Below are 20,115 nucleotides of genomic sequence, written 5' to 3'. Positions count from 1 at the left end.
CATTCAGAGACAATAACTGCCGTGCGCCCCTGTAGTTAAACAGGCACGCAGACGAAAGGTACCCAACACAGACTCGATATAGGAAGCAGAATATTCCAGGCCAATGCAGAGCCCTGATCTTCTTACTTTGTCGGAACTCTCATCTCAAACCCGACAAGCTTCTGAGAAACGTGCAACGTCATGTTACCTAGCCAGGGTCAGATGATCCGAGAGTCCAGCCACTGAAAACAGGTGTTGGATTTTCGAGGCTCTAACCAAGCCCCGAAATCGCCGGCAGTCTAACCTGCGGGCGTATACAGGGCAATATGTTGGGCTTAGCCTAGGAAAACTCCTCTTTTTCGGGGTAAAATGGAGTCCCCGGCTGGCATGTTCCCAGAGCCTACCACTTCAACTTACACAAGAAACTTTTGCATTGATCTAATTTTGTGCCGTTTTGGTGCAGATTTTCCAATAACAGTGCTGGCAATTCCCGTGGGTGTCACCCCTGACCTCTACTCTAGTCTGAATATAACGGGGCTGTAATGATCATTTGATAACAAAGCATCTTCGCTTCCAACCCTGGATGTGCAGGATTATCAGCCGCCAAACTTCTTCTGGCGCAGAGGCGATACTGATGAGAATAAATACATACTCAGAGTCTAGACGTGTCAAGTTGACCAGGGTATCGGATCGAGAAGGGGGAGGGGGGTAGGGTGTGTCGCCAAGACGAGTTCTTGCAGGAAACCGAGAACAACCGACCAATACAAACTTGCGCAAATGCGAGCAAAAGACAGACCCACACATTCACACGCACACACACACACACACACACACACACAGAGAGAGAGAGAGAGAGAGAGAGAGAGACACACACACACAACTCTCCTCGAAAATTGCCGGTGGCAGACAGACGGACACGACAGAGAAGCGATGCAGCTTCGTGACGAAATTCAGTCTGCTCTGGCACTGTTGTCGCTCCAGATTTTCCGAGCTCAGCAATAATTTTTTTGGAGTCCTTAACAGGCACCTGAGATACTGTCAAAATTCTATCTTCTTGACGGAATTCGTGGAGACAGCGTACGTGAAATATCATGCACGCAGAGTGTCAAAACTTTAAGGGATCCAAGAATCATCCCAGTTAGGTACCTCGCCCGCCTGCAAAAAAAAAAAGCCCAGTCTGCACCTAATTACCCATCTGATCACCACGAGTAGGCATCAACCTCCAGCTCAAAGGCCGTCTTGCCCTTCCTCCCTGCCGCCACGACAGCAGCCCGAACGTCGTCACAAAGCCCTCCGGGCCCGGAAACCACAACCCCGACACGATGCCAGCCGGCATCAGCCTCCTCGGCGATCAGGGCGTAAACGTCAAACCGGCTGCCCACGCGCACCTCCTTGGTCAGATTCGCCAGCCCGCCGAGCTCCACGGCCTCGACCAGCGGCCGCGCCGATTCGGCAACGCTCCACGCTAGCTTGACGTTCCAATGGCTTTGCGCCCAGGGGAGGACGCCAGTGATGCCGATGCCGCCCGCAACGAGGAGAACCCGGTCGCAGCGCAGGATGTCCTCGGCGTTGTTGTTGGCGTACGGCCCGTCCAGGAGGGTGAGCATGCCGCCGTGTGTCTTGAGATAGCTTGTGATGCCGCTCTCCTTCTTGATTAGAAGTGTGATTCCAGCGCTGTTTTTGGCATGGTGGATTGAGACTGTTTTCGCCTGCGAGACGGCGAGGTGCTTCTCTTCGTCCTCGTGGGGGGCCTGCGAGGGAGAAGGGGTCCTCTCGCTCGAGCCCGGCTTGCGGAGCATGTGCCCGGGGATGACGGAGAAGGGGTGGTTCTCCCAGGGGCGTAGTGGATCGAGCGTGGGAAAGTAGACGTAGGCATGCTTGCCCGGCTTGGAGCCCCAACGCACCCCGGGAATATCGACACGGATGTAGCCTTGGCCGAGGTCCGTGATTTCGGAACGCAGGATGCCGCTCTGGAGGACCCGTCCGACACGCAAGAGGCGGTCGAAGAACCAGACGGCGATGCCGAGGTACACCCACAGCTCGTAACCCCAGCTGGTATCCGGCCAGGCGATGCCCATGGCGCCGTACCACAGCGTGACGTGATACCAGCAGCCGGCGACGACGAAGACGGCCAGGAGAATGTGGAAGATGAGAAAGAGCTCGTACTGGCTCTTGCGCACGTACAGTCCGCTGAAGAGGACAGAAACCACCGTTGCCATGGTGGCGACGGCGCCCCAGATCCACCAAGTCGTGTCGGAATCATCCGGGTAAATCTGCAGGCCGATGATGGAGTGGACGACGACATAGAGGGCGAAGACGCGCGCCACCCAGCGGTGCAAAAGCAGGAATGTGGAATGGGACCAGTTTGATAGCCACAGGAGGGCATTGTTTCGGGAGGAGAAGAGAAACATGATAGGCAGGAGCATGAAGCCCAGTGTTCCTGTGCGGTACAAGACGTAGGCTGAGATCTCGTTCCATTGCGTCGCGAACCAGGCGTTTGGCTGGCTAGACCTATAGCCGACTGCACTGAGAATGACGTTGAGGGCGACAAATATGGCGATGTAGATGCTCTGGCCCACCGTCGGCGCGTTTCCGAGTAAAAACGGCAGCGCGCGGACCTGGTATGTTCCCACGAGGCTAGGATAGACAAGGTAAGGTTTGACCTATTGCGAAAGTCAGCTGCCAAAGCTCAGGAACCCCCTTTTTTTTTCTTTTGCGGGAGGAGAGCGTACCGAGCGAATCAGCCTAGATAGAAAAGGAAAATGACCAATCAGAGTGAGCACGATTGGTAGACCGAGGGAAGTAACGATTATGGTCAGGCTAGAAGCAGGGTACGCAGTGTCAGAATGGACTTGGATAGCAAGAGGGGGCGTGAGGACAGTACCTGTAGTCGGATTCGACCAGCCCTTCCCGTGCAACATTACCCAAAACGTTCCACTGGGCCAGGTAGCTGTCGGGAGAGACCAGGGAGGTCTGGTTAAGGTCGGTATCGGCTTCGGTCAGCTGGTAGGTGGGCGGCTTTGGAGTGACATTGGCGAGGGCGACCGAGTAGGGCCATTTGGGGGCGACCTTGCTGCTGCCGGTGACGGACTGTTCCCAAAACAGCTGCAGCTTCGAGATGGGGACGTCGTGGCCGGCGCACTTGTCGCTGAGACACCAGGCGACTGAGGTCAGAAACCATGTGTCCTCGGCATAGCACTCCGGCGGAGTCGCCGACATGTGGCTGTCGCCATGACCGTTGCTCATGGGAGTGCAAGACAACATGTATGAGGTGAGAGATCGCAGGCATGACTCGGCACAGAGCGGATCGTAAGGAGAGAAGCCATAGCCAACGAGTAGGGCCTGGCCAGCGGCAAGCACTGGGCTGACTAGAAGTGCCGAGTAGGCCAAAAAGACAGACGCAAAAGCTGCCATAATGACTGATGTGCAGCAGCCTCCGCCAAGCTAGGGTCTCGACGGCTTGAGGAGGGGGGAGGGGAGGGGGAGCAACAGAAATGATGTTTTGGGGCCTGCCGGCAGCAGTCAGTAAGCAGTGTGGAACGAATCTGATTCCCGCGGGGAAGGCAGAGGTGGGAAAGGATTTCCCCGGAAGGCAAGAAAGAATGCCAGAAGGAAGTACGACGCTGTCCATCTTATTTACCGACAGACTGCCGGGTAGCAAGGCAAGGTGTGAGCGAGTATGAGCGAGTTTCTCAGCGTGCGCCCCTCGTCCTGGCGCCAGGGTTCAGGCAAAAATTCCGCCACTCTGCTCCAATCGAACAGGACGAGGGCATTGTGGCGTCGTGCGGCACTTCTGTGCGGGGTGGCAGATGGCAGGGGCATCTGTGGTACACGGTATCCCAGTCATTGGAGAAGACCTCAGCGCCGAGAAGGTGACATCCTATGGGTGTGGGCAGGATACCCGGTATGTAACGGAACGTGCCGAATGTCAACCGCATTGTAATGAGCTTCGGCGATGCAGCGCTAGGAAATTGGTCAACTTCTATTCGCCGTGTGAATTGGTAGATGCAGGGGCCTAGTTTCATAAAGACCTGTTTGCCAAGAACAATCGTCAAGAAATCAGACTAGATGTGGGGGCCGCCCTGACGCCGACAGTCTTGGGGAAATCATAGCAGCTGTTGGCCAGTTTCCAGTTGTAGCTGGCCGCAGGCCGCAGATGGCGTATATCAGCACCATTAGCCAGTTCCGGGGCTTTCCCGTGATGCCGTCGATGCGTAGCGCGCCCCGCCACCAGGATTCGTAATTTTTGATAGCCTCAGGATCTTAGTCTTGCTGCAAGGGGTCAGCTTCCTCGCCTAGCCGGGACAATAGCCCCTCGAGATATCGGAAGAGGCTTTGCTGGACCCGGCCGGCCATGAACGTTGCGTTGTGTACGAAGCTGTGCTAATGGCGATTCCAACCATCGTGCCGCTCGCCGTGCTGGCCGGCAACGGGCCCGCCGACGTGAGCAGCGGCCGCGTCGAATAAATCCGGCCAATCGCACTCACGAAGCCGGCGAGGAGCAGGAGCGCGAGCAGGTCCATGAGGAACTGGCCGATCGGAGGAGCCATCTCTGGCAGTTTTGGCGTGCCGTAGGGACGAGGGACGGGGTTGCAAATGGGAAACCAAAATGTCCGGCAAGGCGAGCGAGGGATCTTCACGACAACGAGCTGGGGCGAAAGGGGCTCGCACAGTCTAGGGTGATTCCTATTGATAATTCATATAAATAGTAACAGACGAGAATACACAGAGACACACACCAGCACGACTGCGGGAACCAGCATCATCAGCGGCAAGTGCGCAAAGCCAGCGCTAGCATCAACTTCAACAAATCAAATGTGAAACTATATTTGTTTGCATTTGACCGCAAAAACTAAATATTGAACTAGCTTCAGGCTCGACTTGGTTAATTTAACAATAACGTTAATTTAACGGCATCCTCCGCTATAACGTGTTTGAAAAACCATTACTTCCATACTTAAAAGTTGTCAAGGTGTACCACACAACTTCAAGACTCTCCCTCTCTCTCTGTTTCAAAACATCATCGCATTCCATCTGCATTCGATCAAGTGTTCCTCCATTCTAACTCTATACTCGCAGTCACTTGGCTCAAGCACGGATAATCGGCAAGTCCCGGGTACCTCAGAGAAGGGAGGATAGACCCGGGGGGCCGAGGAGCTTTGATACACCGAAACCAGAACTGAACTTCCTGTTCAACGGCGCTAGCGGCAGAATATTGAGGCTCACGAAGCTGTGTTTTTGCACACCTGGCCGTCGTGTAAATGTATATGCACAAGCCAGGGGGAAGATTCCGATGCCTAAAACCCTTCAGAAGGCAGGAGATTTCTGTAAGAGGTGCTCTCGGTTGTCTGGTGACATTTTACAAAGCTTGGAACGGTTTAGAGATGAGAGCGTCGGCTCCGCCGACAAATCTGTTGCCGAGCTGGGGCCGTCTGAAAGTTGGTTTCCAGATTCTTGCAATCTTTGTCGCTTGTTTATCACTTTGAGTCGCAACCAAGGACCCGGGGTTGATAGGAGAACGACTCAAAGACTCTTTACCTTCTATTACGGAGGAGCCTCTGGCTTTACAATCATACCCTCAACGGTAACGATAAACATCGAAAAGGATCTGCACCGGACTGGATATGCAACCGTCGTTAACCAGGGGGATAGCCATACGGGAAACCATTTTGAGAACCATACGGTGAAACGCGTTGGGAGCCATGTTGATGGCTATTTCTTCTCTGACGCAAAGGCGCGGCTTGGATCGTGCTGGGAGCATGGACCCCAACAGGGCCCTGACTGGTCTCGTGTGCGTAGCAGCACCGGTTTTCGGCTTATTAACTGCTCCACCCACGAGATTGTCAAGCTCCTGAAAAATGCCGGTACGCTGCGCTGAGCTACGTCTGGGGCCAGTCAAGCGAGCCCCCTTCAAAGGAAATCGACTCCCCACCAAGCTTCCGCTTGTGATTAGGGATGCTGTGACGGTTGCTAAACGACTCGAGATATTATACTTGTGGGTCGACCGTTATTGTATCGACCAAACCAATGAGACAGAACTAGCTGCCCAAATAAAGCTGATCAATCTTATCTACGGTTGCACGTTGGTTACAATATTTGCCGCAGCAGGCGAAGGCCCCGAACACGGTCTCCCAGGCATCACGAAAGGGAGAGACGAGTACCGACAACCATGCGCAAAGATAGGGGACCAGCTCTTCTCATGGACCATGCCAAGTGCCCCAGAGCTCGTCGCAAAATCGAAGTGGAACACCAGAGGTTGGACGTACCAAGAAATAGTGTTTTCAAAATCGCAGTTAATCTTAACGGACGATCAGGCATTCTTAGAGCAGTACTTGATCGAATCCGAAATCAGCACCTGCTCTGAGGCATGGAACGACGATCCGTTTTCCAGTGTTAGGTTCGCTGATGAAAACCGCATCCTGCACGACGGCAATGATAATGCTTCCATGGAGCGACACATAGCCGAGTATTCGAAACTTCAGCTGACAAACCTCTCGGACGTCATCAAGGGCATGGAAGGCATCTTCTCCAGCTTGGCGCATCAGAAACGGATTTTCCAATACAGGGGGGTGGTCCTCAAGACGGAAAGAAGACAGGAATCTGAAGAATACCTAGCAGAAGAGAGTGAAGCTAGTGATTTGGTGAAGGGCGGCTCGTTGCAAAGGGGCTTTTTATGGTATACAGTCACGGAAGCAAAACGCCGTGCCGCATTCCCTAGTTGGTCATGGACTGGCTGGGTTGGGGAGTCAAGCACCTATTAGATGACAGCCAGGTATTCCACCCGGAGAGCATGAAAGCATTTTTCGAGACAACTGATGGCGGCCTAGTTTCCTGGGAGAGGCTTAGTAGGATGGTTGTTGATGATTGTCTGCCGACAAACCTTACCGATATTCTCTACCTCGATGTCTTTACAACTTAGCTTCGTTGTAAGTGTACTTAGCAAACTCCTCCATGCAATCCACGAGTCGGTCTCTATTAGAGCTCGGCTTGAAGCGGCTGCCGCCGTCCACGGGATCGTCGGCGTCGGTGAAGCATGTCCACGCCTTGTGGATGGAGCTCTGGTTGGGGATGGCAAACATGCGCATCCAGCGCCCGAGGATGCGCAGCGAGTTGACCGCGTTGAACGACTGCGACCCGCCGCTGACCTGCGCAATTGCCAGCGTGCGCCCCTGCGTCGGCCGCACCGCGGCCGTCGACAGCGGGATCCAGTCGATCTGGTTCTTGAAGACGGCAGTCTAGTACGCGACGCAAAGAGCGGCTTGTTAATTTGGTTCTTGTCACGGGGACACTCGGCGGAAAACGCACCAGATTGCCGTGCTGCTCCGGGCTCACCCAGACACGGCCGTCGCTCCACCTGCTGAGCTCGCGCACCTTGGCGTGGTCGTGCTGCCGGTCATCCTTGACCGGGAGGCCCAGCGGGTCGTACACGCGCACGTCGCTGCCGAGGCGGGAGAGCATGCGCGCGGCTTCGTAGGCGACGAGTTTCGAGTATGACCTGCGCATCGGCCGCACAACATCGTCAGCGTCTTGGGTACATGCCCGCCACATGTTGTGGGTCGGGGCGCAAACCGGTCCCTGAGACTCCCATAGAGCACGAGGACGCGTAGACTGTCCTGTCCCTGCACAAGCAGCTCCGTGTCGACCATGTGCGCCACCGTGGCCAGCTCGAGCTTCGCCACCCAGTCCGAGTTGGCTATTATGTCGTCGAGGAGGAACGGGCGGTACTTCTGGCGCACGGCCGGGTCGTCATCGCCGGGTCGGATGGCAAACGAGCGGAACTGGTACGCGGGGTCGGTGACGGGCTGCAGGTGCGCCCTTGCTGCCTCGGTGTTATTCAGGTCGCCCATGTCGGGCTGGTGGCGGACAGACGGTGTCGTTTGAAGGGTAGATGTGTGCTGGGTGGTGGTGCTGGGTGGTGCTGGGTGGTGCTGGGTGGTGGTGCTGGCTGAGACGAACCTGCGCCTCGGAATCCGGAGGGGGATCGTGCAGGACCGTAAGGGGCGGACAGGCGGACGGCGCAGCATTGGGCCCGAGTTGGGAGAAGTGGATAAAAGAAAATCGGTGAGAATGGTCAAAATGTGCACAGGAAGGGGAGTGCACAGGAAGGGGAGTGCACTGGAAGGGGAGCAGCGGCTGGAGGGAAGGGGAGGGAAGATGGTATGTCACTCCTCAAACATGATTGGTGCCAGCTCTCGTGCGACAGGGGTCCCAAAAACGTCTTCACGGCGTGCATAATTAGAAGCGGGACAAGATGTGCTGTGTGATTCCGTCTTGCGGGTTGCCTCAAGCAGCAGTTGAATTGTGTTTGTAGATCCATGAGCGTTTAGACTCAATTAGCAATTAGGCAGGCTCGTCAACAAGACGTTTGTACTAGATCTGCTCTGCGCCCGGGCTGGTACATGGTAGTGACCTCGGGCCCAGCCAATGACATGAATTCAAATCTTGCCATTTCCTCGGCTAGCACCTGCCGGGTTGCTTGCAGCGCACATCCTACCCACTCGCCAAGTCTAACCAAGAGACTCGTTTCCTGATGTCTTCTTTTCCCCTGACAGATTGAGGTTAGGAGTGCGGGGTGGTAATTAGAGTCTCTGTTGTTCGAGTTGCGGCCACATGATTCCTGTTGGACATATGTGGACGTCTTTTCTCCGGAAGAGGCCGTATAAATCGTAGTAAAGACTGGATCGCTTACGGCCCTGAACGTTTACATTGAAGAAACAAGCAAGTTCTGCCTCTGGCGGCCCTCTAGCGGGCTGCTCGCAGCGCACAAAAGGGGGTAGAAAGGGGGTAGAAAGGGGGGGTAGGTACCTTTGGTAGAGAAATGCACCTCCAATTCTGGCCAATTGTAGGCCTGAGAGCTGCAGCCAAGACCACCTCAACTTTGCAGTTGGTTGGTTAGTTCCGACACGGCGGGCCCTGTGGGGCAGAAGGGGAGACAGAAAGCTCCTCCTGAGCTCGCGCCAAGATAACCCCGCTATCGACAATCCCACCAACTCCATTTCACATCACGTCACAGACAGCCCGCCGTTCCGTTAACCTAGCAATTACACCAGACCACACTCGCAACATGTCGAACCAAGACTACTACAACCAGCAGCAGGGCTACGGCTACAGCAATCCGGGCCAGCAGGGCTACAGCAATCCGGGCCAGCAGGGCTACAACCAGCAGAGCCCCTATCCGCAGGGCCAAGGCCAGGGCCCACCTCCGAATGCCCCGCAGCAGGTTCGTTGCACGTTGCACGTTGCACGTCGCATTCGCAATGGCATTTGCAATGGCCGTTGCGCGACGCGCCGGATGCGCGGAATGCGCACACGTAGCTGCGAAACTCTGCTAACTTTACTCTGGCGCAGCAGGGCGGCTACCCGTATTCCCCCAACCCGAAGTACCAGCAAGGACCTCCGCAGGGCAACCCGTACGGCTCCCCACCGCCCAGCGGCTACCCCTCGCCGCAGCCGCCGCAGTACCCGCCGCAGTACCCGCAGCAGTACCCGCCGCAGTACCCGCAGCAGTACCCTTCACAGCACCAGCAGTTCAACGCGCCCAATCCCTATCCCTCGCCGCAGCAGGACCAGGGACAGGCGCAGTATTACAACCAGCAGCAGCAGCAGCACCAGCAGCAGCAGCACCAGCAGCAAGGCCAAGGCTACGGCGCGCCCGGACAGTATGCTGAGGGCCAGCCAGGCCCCGGACAAGGCGACCGCGGCATTGGCGGCACGCTCTTCACCGCGGCCGCTGGCGCCGTGCTGGGCCACTCGGCTGCTGGCGGCCACGGCGGTGGCGGCGGCGGCGGCGTCGGCGTGCTAGGGACGGCTCTGGGCGCTGCGCTTGGTGGGAGCGGGGCGTACGTTTGCTCTTTTCTGCTGTCTTTCGGGTTCGATGAGCGGTCGCTAACATGGGTTTACAAACAGCAAGCTCGGCAAGGCCAAGAAGGACAAGAAGGACAAGCACGGCAAGGAGGGGAAGAAGGACAAGAAGCACAAGAAGAAAAGCCACAAGGGGAGCGGCAGCTCTGGCTCGAGCGGCAGTTCGGACAGCAGCGACTCGGACTAGGTCTGGGACGAAGGCAGAACAGAGCCGAGATGCAGAATGGCGCTACCTGTAGATGGCGGCGCTGGGTATGTTGATTTAATAATTTCCAGTTTTGCTTTGGACCTATTTGTTCGCCCAAGTCTACGTGCAAGGTTTGGAATAACTTGCCATGGCAGAACTGTATTCCCCTGCACGACAACTTGAACCCGCTAACCTCTCCGCCGAACCCGCTCATTCATTATGAACATGTCGCTCTTCAAAGAGAGGCAGACAACCTTGCTTCACATTTATTCTCAGCTCTCACGACCAGGCAACACGGACGCTGGCAACAAATTCACCTAATCTCTATTAAACCATAAGGAGCGCATGTACTGAGTCTATACCAGCATTTACAATTTATCCCCCGCCAGTGTCCCTTTGCTCCTCCCGTCTGCAGCGCATCTCAACCCTCACTCACACGCCCTGCGAGCCGAGCGGCGCAATAACGCCAGCAACCTTGGGCGCGGTCGGAAACTCTCCATTCAGAAAACTCGTGACTTGCTTCGCATAGAACTCGGCATACTGGAACAAATGCCCATGCCCCGAACTAGGGAACATGACAAAGTTGGCGTTCGGGATCTGGCGCGCGAGCTCGAACGAGTTCGGCGTGCCGACGACCAAGTCATTGTCCCCCGCCGTCACCAGCACGGGCTTCTGCACCGTCTGCAGCAGCGCGTACGGCAGCGGGTCGGCGTCCCAGCCCAGGTACGCGCGGATCAGGCGCGGCAGCCCGGGCCCCGTCAGGAAGAAGGCGAACGGCGGCTCGCCGTTCTTGCCGGCCGTCGCCGCGCGCCCGCCCGCCGTGATCCGGCCCAGCCAGGCGTTGCCCTCATCCCGCGCGGTGAAGGAGGGGAAGAAGGCGTCGGCGGTCGCGGCGCCGTCGGGCACGGCGCCCATGATCCCTGTTTGTACCTCTGCCATGGGCGGGTGCCGCGGCGTGCCGAGGCTGCCCGAGGGCCCCGTGCCGGCCAGCACGAGCTTGTTGACGAGGTCGGGCGCGTCGAGGACGAGTTGCTGGGCGACGTACCCGCCAATCGAGAAGCCGAGCACGTCGACGTTCGTGACGTTGTTGGGGAGGGTCGGGAGGAGGGAGGTCAGGAAGGCGATCACGTCGCCCGCGAACTCGCGGATGGACAGTTTGACTTCGCCCCCGCTGAGGCCTATGCCCGAGTAGTCGTATGTGATCACCTGGCGGCCGCCCGCGGCGATGCCGTCGACGAGGAGCGGGTCCCACTGCTAGGGGTTAGGTTTGGATGATTTGGAGGGTTGGTTGGGGGGGTTTGGTTGGGGGGGGCAGGGCGCGTACGAGGTCAATGGTAGAGCGGAAGTGGTTGAGGAGTAGCAGTGGTGGAGAGCCAGCGGCGGCCGGCGTGCTGTTGCCGATTAGGCGGTACGCGAACTGCGTGCCGGCGACGGTGAGGAAGAGAGTCTTTGCGTTGGCTTGGGTCCACATTGTGGTGTCTGTTGCGCCTGCTGGTGTGGTTGGGTTTGGTGATGTTGGTTGATGTTGGAGATGTTGTTTGGATCCGGCTGTTGGATCCGGCTGTTGGATTGGATGGGTGAGTGTGATACAGAATAGAAACTCACCCGGGAGCCGTCTGCTCTTTATACTTGTCTCTTGCGTCGCGACATAACGCATGCCACGGCACGGGATTTGGAATGCACAGTCGTGAGCGACAGCACGTTTGGTGCCCTGACTAAGTCCTTGTTTGTCCCAGCGAACCGAGTGCGCCGCTCGCCTTGACAAAGCGCGGCTGTCGTACTGCTAGGCTGTCTAGAGCCATGATCACTAATCGGGTCGAGGTAATCAGGACGGGGGTCGTCGAAGTAGCTGCGAATTGGCCAATCAGAGGCCCGCGGTACTTTGTTGATTACAATTCCACGGCACCCTTTGCGTATAATTGCCCCATTGATGACTTGCTGAGCTAGGCATGCTTGCTGAGCCAGGCATGCTTGCTGAGCCAGGCATGCTTGCTGAGCCAGGCACACTGTCGTCGCCGTGGACTACGCCACACAGCTGCCTCGGCTAACCTGATGAGCGCTCAATTGGTAAGCTCCACCATTTAGTTAACTACCTTACCCGTGGAATTAGTTGGGGACTGTTGGAATTTGTTTTGCCTGTCCCGTTTTTTAATTCACCTAATTATTAGCAATCACCATCATCCCGAACGCCGACACAGTCCCGAGACTCGAACTTCTGGACCGGCCGCCACAATTACTGACCGGCATCAGAGATTGGCATTTCTTTGGTAATCGTGTGGCTCAATTCCCCGAGTTCGTGAACCCTAGACGGAAAATCTTTACTGGCGTGGCCCGGCGTCGCGCAGTGGTGGTCGCCGTCCAGCCTCGATCTGGTCATGGCGGACTCATGCCCGGGAGGCAGCAAGCTTGCGAAAGCCGATCCTCTTATTGGGCCTGTTGTCTCTTTGTTGTTGCTGCCTCGACTCGGATTGGCTGGCCATGACATGGTATAGTCTAAAGGACCTCGCCTGCGGACACGCTAATGCGACAGATCTCACAGACATTGCCGGCGGTGCACGGGTATCCTGGTAGGTGCCTGGCGGCTGTTCAGGGTCGATCCTAACTCAACAACAGCCACTGCTGACGTTGGAAAGCCATCCTGGCTGTTCACGGAGATACTCAGGCCGTCTCTTGCATGGCTCATGCCCTCCAGTTACGCTTCCTTCTGTCTGCCTGTCTGCCTGTCTGCCTGTCTGTCTGTCTGCCCCTAGGGAGTTGGAGAGGCTGTCGCGGAACAACAACATCAACCTGCGAGCACCAAGGCGCCAGCTGTTGAGCATCTTGCAAGGGGCCGTATAGCTAATAGCGTGCCATTGGCCGGCTCGTTCCACTCGCGCTGTCATGGGCTTTAGGAACTACGCTGCTTTGCTTCTTTCTTGCGAGCGGCCGCTGGCGGTTACAGAAGCCCCTTTACGAACAGTCAAAGTTCCAGGCATTAGAATAGTCAGGTGCGGAAATATCTCCAGCCCCTTGTTCTGCTCTAGATTTTACTGCACAGCGTCGAGCGCCTGGTCAAAGGCAGCCCAGGGGTTGGGTTTTCACAGCAAAGCCGAGGACTAGAATCTGATTGCCTTGCCTTGATAACCCGGAAGAATGGCTGTCTCTGTCTTGTTTTGACTGATTAACACACCAGGATCTTTGAGCAGCGCGAGTGGCAATCCTGATGTGTGCCCTTCAAATCTGCTGAACCTTTGGAAACAGGTAAGTTCACATTGCTAATCACGCGGCTGTGGCATGCGAATCGTGTCGATTCAGCTAATGAAACAAGCAGGACGGAGACGGAGATACGCGTTACCGGCCTAAACACAAGACAGGTTTGGGTTCCTCGTGAGAGTGTACGACGCTCGGTGCCTGGATTTCGGGTCAGGGAGCAACATACACCAACACCGGCACCAGCCAGACTGTCACAACTTTATGCACCAGTTCATCCGTCACCCCTTCCTGACAGCATGGCATGAAACAGGGAAACAAATCCACACACGAGGCGTCGAATGTCGTTCAGTCTGTACATTCTGTTTATTCCCCATCCCGAATGCACCGCTCGACTCGCAGCCACCCAGGCTAAAAAATGCAGCACTACAAAGAACCTAAAGAGGGAAGAAACAAGAGAGACGAAAAGAACTAGGCCGCAACCGCCTCGGCGACCTTGGCCGCCTCAACCACCACAACCGCCTCGGCCTTCTTCGCCAAAGGTGCCACGTCGACAACCTCTGACGCCTCGATCACGACCGCCTCGTCCTTGGGCCGCTCAGCGACAACATCCACCTCCTTCACCTCGCCATTCGTCGGCACAGCCACGGCCTCCTCCTCCTTTGCCGGCTCGGCGAGAGCAGCCTCCTCATTCACCACCTCCTCCTTCGGCCTCCCCTCCCTTTCCACCAACCCCTCGCGCACAAGCGGCAGCACAAAGCGCCCGTAATCCACCGCATCATTAAAGTTGTCGTACCCACGAATGGAAATCAGCTCGCAGCCCAGGTCGACATAATCCAGGATCGAGTCGGCCACAGTCTGGTAGCTGCCGACGAGCGCCGTCGACGCGCCGCGCGCGCCCGTCGCCGTCACCGTCGGGTACCACAGCGCGCGGTCCTGCACGTCGCCGCGCGCCGCGATGGCCAGCAGGCGCTGCGACCCGGCGTTCTGCGGCGCTCCGGGCGGCGCTGCAAACGGCACGCCCTCTTCCTTCTCTTTCGCAGCCGCAGCCGCAGCCGCATCCGCGGTAGAAACAGGCGGCGGCCGCGAGCCGTACGGCGACTTATTGGTCTTGAGCAGGTCGAGGGTGCGGTGGGCTTTCGCCCAGGCCAGGTCGTCGGTCTCGGCCACGATGGGCCGGAAGGTGACCCAGATGCGCGGCCACTCGGCACGCGGGCGGCCGGCCTTCTCGGCCTCGCCGTAGATGCGGTCGATCTGCTGCTTGGTGTCGGCCAGCGGCTCGCCCCACAGCCCGAAGATGTCGGCCAGCTCCCCGCCGACGGCGTACGCGGCGTCGGACGATCCGCCGACGGACACGGGAATCGTGGCCGCGCCGCCGTACGGCCGCACTAGGTTGCGGAAGTTGGTGAAGGTGTAGTACGGCGACGCCCAGTCGAACGGCTCGGGCGACGCCCACGCCCGCCGCAGGATGCGGATATAGTCGGCCAGCCGGGCGTAGCGCTCGTCCTTGGACAGGAAATCGCCCTCGCGTGCCTGCTCGACGTCGGACCCGCCGGCGATGAAGTGCACGACGGCGCGGCCGCGGCTGAGCTGCGACAGCGTGGCCAGCATCTTGGCGGCCACGGTCGGGTACACGGTGTTGGGGCGCAGCGCGATGATGACCTTGAGGTTCTTGGTGTGCGCGGCGATGGTGGCGCCCTGCGTCCACGGGTCGTAGTACGACGAGTCGTACGGCACCAGCGTGTAGTCGAAGCCGTACTCGTCCAGCGTGCGCGCGTACCGCGCTTCGAATTCGGGGTCGATGCTCGCGCCCGGGATCGGCGCGAGCTCCGTCGACGCGTTGGGGAAGGTCACGCTGATGAACTCGGTCGGCATGGTGGCGGCGCTGTTTCTGAAAGACTTGAGAAGGCTTGTTTGTGTATTTGGGGACAGGGGGACTAATGTGAATGTCTAATGTGAATGTCTCAGTAGTTGATTAATTAATCTACAGCAGACAGCAGGCAAGTTATACGCGCGGGCTCTGGCGATCCCCGCGCCGATTACAAATGGGCCGAGATGGCGACACGAACTAGGGGATCACGCAATACGGCCCGATCTCGGATGCGGCCGTCTCGACTCGGCGGCCGGCATACCCGCGCGCAAATCTGCGGAGTACTTTCTGGCATTAAATAACACACTAGAATAAAACTATATTACATTGGGATAGCGGGCCATGGGCGTGGGCATGGGCATGGGCATGGGCATGGGCATGGGCATGGTGTTGGCGCTGGTGTTGGTGCTGGAGTTGGTGTCGGGGCCGGTGCGGTAGGCGATGCGGATGGTGGCGCGGTGCTCCTCCTTGAGCACGCCATCTAGGCTATCCTTTTCGCTGTCGTAGCCGTCAGACTCGGGCGCCTTCGGTCTGGCCGTAGCCGTGGCTGCCGTGAGGTTCTTGGTGTACCGCGCCGCCGACCGCTGCTGCGTCTTGCCCGAGACCTCCTTGGCGATGAGGCGCAGGAACGGGATCGACGCCGCCATGATGGTCACGGCCGTCTCGCTGGCCGACCAGATCAGCAGGTCCGCCGACGAAAAGGTAAAGTCGGACGACCGCGCCGTGCCCGTGATGAAGTACGACTTGACGATGGCCGTGATGCCGGCGCTGTTCGTGTCTGGTTAGTTCTGGCCTCTCATGATGGACATGGCAACTCACAAGACGCCCAGGCTCATGGCCACCACCACGCCGACCTTTTCGCGCGTGCCCATCTGCAGGTGCCAGATCAGCACGGTCGGGAAGATGGCCAGGATAAAGTCCATGGCGGCCGAGTACGCTGTGTATGTTAGTCAGGGGTCACCGAGGGAAGGGGTGAGATAGCCACACGCACCGCCGGCGCCGATGCCAATGTTGACCTGCACGCGCGAGTCCCAGCACGAGCCCGGGGCGTCGAGGTTCCAGGCCTTCTGCACGGGCGTGCACTGGAAGAAGAGCGAGAAGCCGCACACCCACATGACGAGGTTGAGGCTGACGAGGATGGTCCAGATAACGGCACGCTGCCACGGCCCGCGCGCCAGGTGCAGCAGCGTTACGGCGAACGACGACTTGCTGATGGCCAGCGCGATAATCCCAAAAAACCGCCCAATGTACAACAGCTCCAGCGCCACCACCAGGTTGCCCGGCGGGATCAGCGCCTTGCGCCGCCCGATGCCGTAGTTGACCGCCACGATGGTCAGCGCCGAGTACGTGACGAGGCACAGCTGGTAGTGGACCGTTTTAGCATCTCGCAGATATGTGTTGAGAGAAGACGCAATACGCACCCAGGACGCCGACAGCAGGTGGTCGTCCCAACCAAAGCGCTTGCCGTAGCGCGCCTTGCAGAAGAAGCGCAGCAGCATCAGCAGCAGCGACACGCCCGTCATGACGGACAACGAGATGACGATGCGCGGCCCGTTGGTCTCCTCCATCAGCCGGCTCATGGCGCTCATGGTCATGCCCATGTTCATATTGCTGTTCATGTTAGAAGGCGTCGGCGTCGGCGTGGCGTCCGGGGCGACGGGAAAAGGGGGCTGCTGAGCCGCCATTGTGTAATCTGAATCTGAGACTGAATCTGGCTCTGGCTCTGGCTCTGGCTCTGCGGTCTGCTCCTCGGTTCTCGATCGGCGCGCGGAGAGACTGGTCCATGGTACGGGGAAAAAGAAGAGTCGAAAAGTCGACAGTGATGCGCCCCAAGCCTTTTTCCCCCGGCCGGCCCTGCGATCCCTTTTGATCGTGATCGCCCGCCCCGTCTGTCGTTCTGTCCTCCCCACACGAAGCCGGTGATGCCCCCCGAAACCCAATCCAAGGCAGCTGAGGTAGGACCACGGTCTGTGGTGCAGTTTAGGCGGCATCAGCGCGCTAACACGCCGCGCCGCGCCCGCCGCCCGCCGCCTGTTAGCACATTGACCCGGCGCCGACCTCACCCTGGGCGATCAAACAGCAGAGCACGCAAACACGCAACCAGCAGCCGCTGCTCGGGCCCCACACCGCGGTTCGCCGCAGGGGCCTCACCAGTTCCCGACTGGCAAGACAGACTCCATGCCCACTGCAACGCCCCCCGGATCCTCGAGGCTAAATAAAGCCGGCAAGCTCGGCCTGTCCATCCATCCATCTCATCTCTCTCTGCACAGACAGTGGGTCGGACCCTGCCGACGAGCCGCCACCTCCATCGCTTGCCCTCAGCACCTGTGACCGCCCGGTGTTTGCGTTTCGGATGCCATCTTATCCTCTCGCCACCACCACACCACACCCGCCGCTTTGGTGTCGGACATCAGACGCTTGCAGTGCCTAGACCGGATGAAGGGGACCCGCGGCCTCGCCATCCATCTCGTCATAACTCGTTGGCTGCTTGTGGGATGAAGGAAAATCCCCTTCCACCCGGGATGGGAGTAGTCGTGAACAGAAGCGAAGCTCCAGAACTAGCTGCACACACTGTGCCTCACGTCGCCTCCAGCGGCCCTCCTGGGGGCCACCTCAATTTTCAAATCTCCAAGCTAACCGTCAGGGCTACAAAACGCCGCCCAAGTCGAAAGCTCCTTGGTCAGGGTTAGGCGGGTTGAATCGCAAAAATCCGTTTCGAGGAGCTGCTTGCGGCTTGGCCGGGGCGTTTCTATAGCATTAACGACTCGACGAGTAAAATGCTGTTCCACTGTCTCCATCATAGGTAATGCGAGAAATGTTTCTAGTGGGTCACTGCGGTCGGAACCAATCAGCATCACACCTATCACCAGAGGGTCAGGTTTTCGACCTGTCGGCAGCACAGTCTCCAAGGCTGTTTCCGTTTCCCAGGCATGGAGTTGGGGGCTTGGCCACCTCCGAGCAAGCAGCCAATTAGCACTGTGACTCACTGAAGCTCCAGGTTTTCCGACACCCTCAGCACCCTCGCATTGCACAGGCTCGCTCTTCGGCCCCGATTTCCCGGCGCATGTAGTGGCTATGTTGACGGTGGCAACTAATCATCATCGTGTACTCCTGGAGTACTGGAGCCTCAGGGTTTTTCGACCGACCTCATCAAGAAGAGGCTTGATACAAATCTAGCCGTCTTCGGATCTGAGGTGTCGTCCGAGGGCCGCGGCTCGTTTAAAGTGGCGTCCGCACCCCCCCCCCATTGATCGCCATATTCCAGGTTCTCTTTGCAAGAGAATCGCTTCTCGCCTGAGTGGATGTCTTCGTGCGTTTTACGGTCGTAGTTCCTGGCGAAGGCCGTTCCGCACACAGTGCAGATAAAAGGACGTTCGTCCGTTTGTACTCGCAAGTGAGACTTCATATTATGTTGGCGAGTGAAGCGCTTCGGACAGAACGTGCATTGATAAGTTGCTAGATATCTCTGAATATTGCGACGCATCGCATTCGGATTCGGGATGTTGGGAAAGTTTCCTCCAATTCCAAAATATCAGATTTGCCGTGACCCGTTTCGGATAACCACACTATCAAATTCGTCTATGCCGTCTAGAATAATATAGGTCTTGCGGCTCTTTAAAGCGATGTCTAACAATTATTTCGCAAGTTCGCGACTTGACAAGGTGGCTTGGCCACTAGATGTTAAAGTCTCCTCGAAGTGAAGAAGAAGAAGAGATGCGTCCTGTGTGAAGAGCTGAGAGAGGATTGCCCTTGACATGGGAACGAATTTGTGTCGCTCTGGATTTCCGTGGGCGAAGTAGAAAAAGGCCACCGAAACGCCATTCAGCTCTTTCACACGCTCGATGTTAATGGAGGCCAGCACGGATTTGCCTTCGAAATTTTAGCTAAGCCTCGAAATAGCCATTTTAATAGTATTAAACCTCTTACCTACGCCTAGTTTTCCGTCAATCCAGAGGAGTGGGGTTGAGCAAAAGAGCGGCTCAACCCATTCTTAAAAGGAGTTGTCTGCGAGAATCCATTGGCAGGACTTCGGATTCCAGGCCCTGGGTTCCAGACAACGCTCATGAGCGGCCTGGACATTTGGGGAAGATAGCCATTGGAACACGGCCGTCTTGCGTCGCCTCTCTTTAGAAAGCTTGAGTTCCCGAAAGTTTGCTTCAGACTGTGTGCGTATATTCTGAACCGCTTCGAACTCGACAAGGGAGCCTCTGGTCTGAATAAGTCGACGATGACGAGCTAGGTTGTTTTTCAGTAAGTCAATTTCCGACGCAAACCCCTTCCAGCTCGTCTGGAAGGGCGATCGCCACACTATGAGTTGTACGACTTGGTAAGCGTGTGGTGTATTGGATTACTCGACAGGGGGACGTACGTTTTTGTCGGAAGTATTGGAGAGCTATGACATGAACTCTAAGGATGTCCTCGTATATCATCACCAGTAGCTGCCGCATATGAGCATTTTCCGAGAATAGGTCTCTAGGATTTCAGAAGTAAGATCTACTCCCCGATCTGCTGATAAGTGTCCAGCAGGGAGTCGAATGCCTCGGCGAAGCTCGGCGCTACCTGGGTACGGTATTGTCAACAAATATTCTAGTCAGCCTCTGGGCTGGGTTAATTGAGCCTACCATGATGAGGAACTTCAGCGGTCCCTGCAACTGTGAGAAGTGTTATCGATGTACTTGTACTACAAGCGCAGAGCTGCCAAGAAAACCCCGGGCGGGCGCTTACCCAAATAAAAGCCAGGATCTCTGATGCATTAAAAAAGACTTCAATAACCTTGCCATAGACAGGGTGACCCACCTTTGCAATCGCCCCACTTTGCAATTTTTCCCCCACACCGCCAACTTCCTACTCTCTACCTTCCACCACCAACAACTTCCTCAATACTGGTCGGAATAGCCTCAAAATACGATGGTTCGACGCGTACGAGAGCGGCTAATAGCCGAGGCTATTGAGGCTGTTGATCAGGGCGCTCAGCAGAAGGAAGTAGCGCGCCTATATAGGATCCCTGAATCCACCCTCAGCAGACGAC

At 57.2% G+C, this 20,115-nt stretch overlaps 10 protein-coding genes across 10 annotated transcripts; 2 read left to right on the top strand and 8 right to left on the bottom strand.

The window, feature by feature from the left end:
- Positions 1–1,079: 1,079 nt before the first annotated feature.
- Positions 1,080–3,525, bottom strand: B0T26DRAFT_259379 (ferric reductase-like transmembrane component). Its single transcript, XM_060434032.1, has 3 exons — positions 2,864–3,525; positions 2,712–2,799; positions 1,080–2,642 (listed from the first exon to the last, which is right to left on the bottom strand). The coding sequence occupies exons 1-3, from the start codon at positions 3,391–3,393 to the stop codon at positions 1,179–1,181; spliced, it is 2,082 nt and encodes a 693-aa protein (XP_060299279.1). The 5' UTR covers positions 3,394–3,525; the 3' UTR covers positions 1,080–1,178.
- A 629-nt stretch (positions 3,526–4,154) lies between these two features.
- On the bottom strand, positions 4,155–4,529 carry B0T26DRAFT_750633 (uncharacterized protein; the record flags this gene model as incomplete). The annotated part of the gene is made up of 2 exons (XM_060445250.1): positions 4,155–4,251; positions 4,354–4,529. 2 exons carry the CDS (start codon positions 4,527–4,529, stop codon positions 4,155–4,157), a joined length of 273 nt encoding a protein of 90 aa, XP_060299278.1.
- A 1,374-nt stretch (positions 4,530–5,903) lies between these two features.
- On the top strand, positions 5,904–6,305 carry B0T26DRAFT_597363 (heterokaryon incompatibility; the record flags this gene model as incomplete). Its single annotated transcript, XM_060435645.1, has 1 exon — positions 5,904–6,305. A coding segment is annotated over one exon (402 nt), but the record flags the coding sequence as incomplete, so codon positions are not given.
- Positions 6,306–6,548: 243 nt separating this feature from the next.
- Positions 6,549–8,262, bottom strand: B0T26DRAFT_706242 (flavoprotein-like protein). Its single transcript, XM_060441794.1, has 4 exons — positions 7,549–8,262; positions 7,285–7,474; positions 6,865–7,214; positions 6,549–6,810 (listed from the first exon to the last, which is right to left on the bottom strand). Exons 1-3 carry the CDS (start codon positions 8,001–8,003, stop codon positions 6,888–6,890), a joined length of 972 nt encoding a protein of 323 aa, XP_060299276.1. The 5' UTR covers positions 8,004–8,262; the 3' UTR covers positions 6,549–6,810; positions 6,865–6,887.
- A 529-nt stretch (positions 8,263–8,791) lies between these two features.
- On the top strand, positions 8,792–10,212 carry B0T26DRAFT_259335 (uncharacterized protein). The gene is made up of 2 exons (XM_060434031.1): positions 8,792–9,818; positions 9,886–10,212. The coding sequence occupies exon 1, from the start codon at positions 9,044–9,046 to the stop codon at positions 9,779–9,781; it is 738 nt and encodes a 245-aa protein (XP_060299275.1). The 5' UTR covers positions 8,792–9,043; the 3' UTR covers positions 9,782–9,818; positions 9,886–10,212.
- A 247-nt stretch (positions 10,213–10,459) lies between these two features.
- On the bottom strand, positions 10,460–11,498 carry B0T26DRAFT_750630 (Alpha/Beta hydrolase protein; the record flags this gene model as incomplete). The annotated part of the gene is made up of 2 exons (XM_060445249.1): positions 10,460–11,278; positions 11,352–11,498. The coding sequence occupies 2 exons, from the start codon at positions 11,496–11,498 to the stop codon at positions 10,460–10,462; spliced, it is 966 nt and encodes a 321-aa protein (XP_060299274.1).
- A 2,189-nt stretch (positions 11,499–13,687) lies between these two features.
- On the bottom strand, positions 13,688–15,091 carry B0T26DRAFT_642111 (alkanesulfonate monooxygenase; the record flags this gene model as incomplete). The annotated part of the gene is given in 3 exon segments (XM_060437409.1): positions 13,688–14,223; positions 14,237–14,250; positions 14,313–15,091. 3 exon segments carry the CDS (start codon positions 15,089–15,091, stop codon positions 13,688–13,690), a joined length of 1,329 nt encoding a protein of 442 aa, XP_060299273.1.
- A 312-nt stretch (positions 15,092–15,403) lies between these two features.
- B0T26DRAFT_640755 (uncharacterized protein) lies at positions 15,404–16,654 on the bottom strand (the record flags this gene model as incomplete). Its single annotated transcript, XM_060437263.1, has 4 exons — positions 15,404–15,854; positions 15,906–16,023; positions 16,078–16,447; positions 16,508–16,654. 4 exons carry the CDS (start codon positions 16,652–16,654, stop codon positions 15,404–15,406), a joined length of 1,086 nt encoding a protein of 361 aa, XP_060299272.1.
- Positions 16,655–18,077: 1,423 nt separating this feature from the next.
- On the bottom strand, positions 18,078–18,794 carry B0T26DRAFT_259210 (uncharacterized protein). Its single transcript, XM_060434030.1, has one exon. It carries the CDS (start codon positions 18,568–18,570, stop codon positions 18,214–18,216), a length of 357 nt encoding a protein of 118 aa, XP_060299271.1. The 5' UTR covers positions 18,571–18,794; the 3' UTR covers positions 18,078–18,213.
- Positions 18,795–19,202: 408 nt separating this feature from the next.
- On the bottom strand, positions 19,203–19,868 carry B0T26DRAFT_773091 (uncharacterized protein; the record flags this gene model as incomplete). Its single annotated transcript, XM_060446567.1, has 3 exons — positions 19,812–19,868; positions 19,456–19,646; positions 19,203–19,394 (listed from the first exon to the last, which is right to left on the bottom strand). Coding segments are annotated over exons 2-3 (271 nt in total), but the record flags the coding sequence as incomplete, so codon positions are not given.
- Between the last annotated feature and the right edge of the window lie 247 nt (positions 19,869–20,115).

Source organism: Lasiosphaeria miniovina (genome assembly GCF_030549165.1).
Source record: "Lasiosphaeria miniovina strain SMH2392-1A chromosome Unknown B0T26scaffold_3, whole genome shotgun sequence".
NCBI classification, from domain to species: Eukaryota; Fungi; Ascomycota; class Sordariomycetes; order Sordariales; family Lasiosphaeriaceae; genus Lasiosphaeria; species Lasiosphaeria miniovina.
The sequence above is the reverse complement of the archived record's forward strand: the minus strand, read 5'-3'. Positions and strand labels throughout refer to the sequence as shown.

Bases quoted from the DNA above. Each gene is read 5' to 3' on its own strand.
- B0T26DRAFT_259379 (XM_060434032.1), bottom strand. From the start codon at position 3,393: ATGGCAGCTTTTGCGTCTGTCTTTTTGGCCTACTCGGCACTTCTAGTC. The intron at 2,800-2,863 runs GTACTGTCCTCA...CCCTGCTTCTAG, and splicing joins CTGGTCGAATCCGACTACAG to CCTGACCATAATCGTTACTT. The intron at 2,643-2,711 runs GTACGCTCTCCT...CTTTCGCAATAG, and splicing joins TATCTAGGCTGATTCGCTCG to GTCAAACCTTACCTTGTCTA.
- B0T26DRAFT_706242 (XM_060441794.1), bottom strand. From the start codon at position 8,003: ATGCTGCGCCGTCCGCCTGTCCGCCCCTTACGGTCCTGCACGATCCCC. The intron at 7,475-7,548 runs GTTTGCGCCCCG...GCCGATGCGCAG, and splicing joins TATGGGAGTCTCAGGGACCG to GTCATACTCGAAACTCGTCG. The intron at 7,215-7,284 runs GTGCGTTTTCCG...GTCGCGTACTAG, and splicing joins CGGAGCAGCACGGCAATCTG to ACTGCCGTCTTCAAGAACCA.
- B0T26DRAFT_259335 (XM_060434031.1), top strand. From the start codon at position 9,044: ATGTCGAACCAAGACTACTACAACCAGCAGCAGGGCTACGGCTACAGC.
- B0T26DRAFT_259210 (XM_060434030.1), bottom strand. From the start codon at position 18,570: ATGCGTCGCAATATTCAGAGATATCTAGCAACTTATCAATGCACGTTC.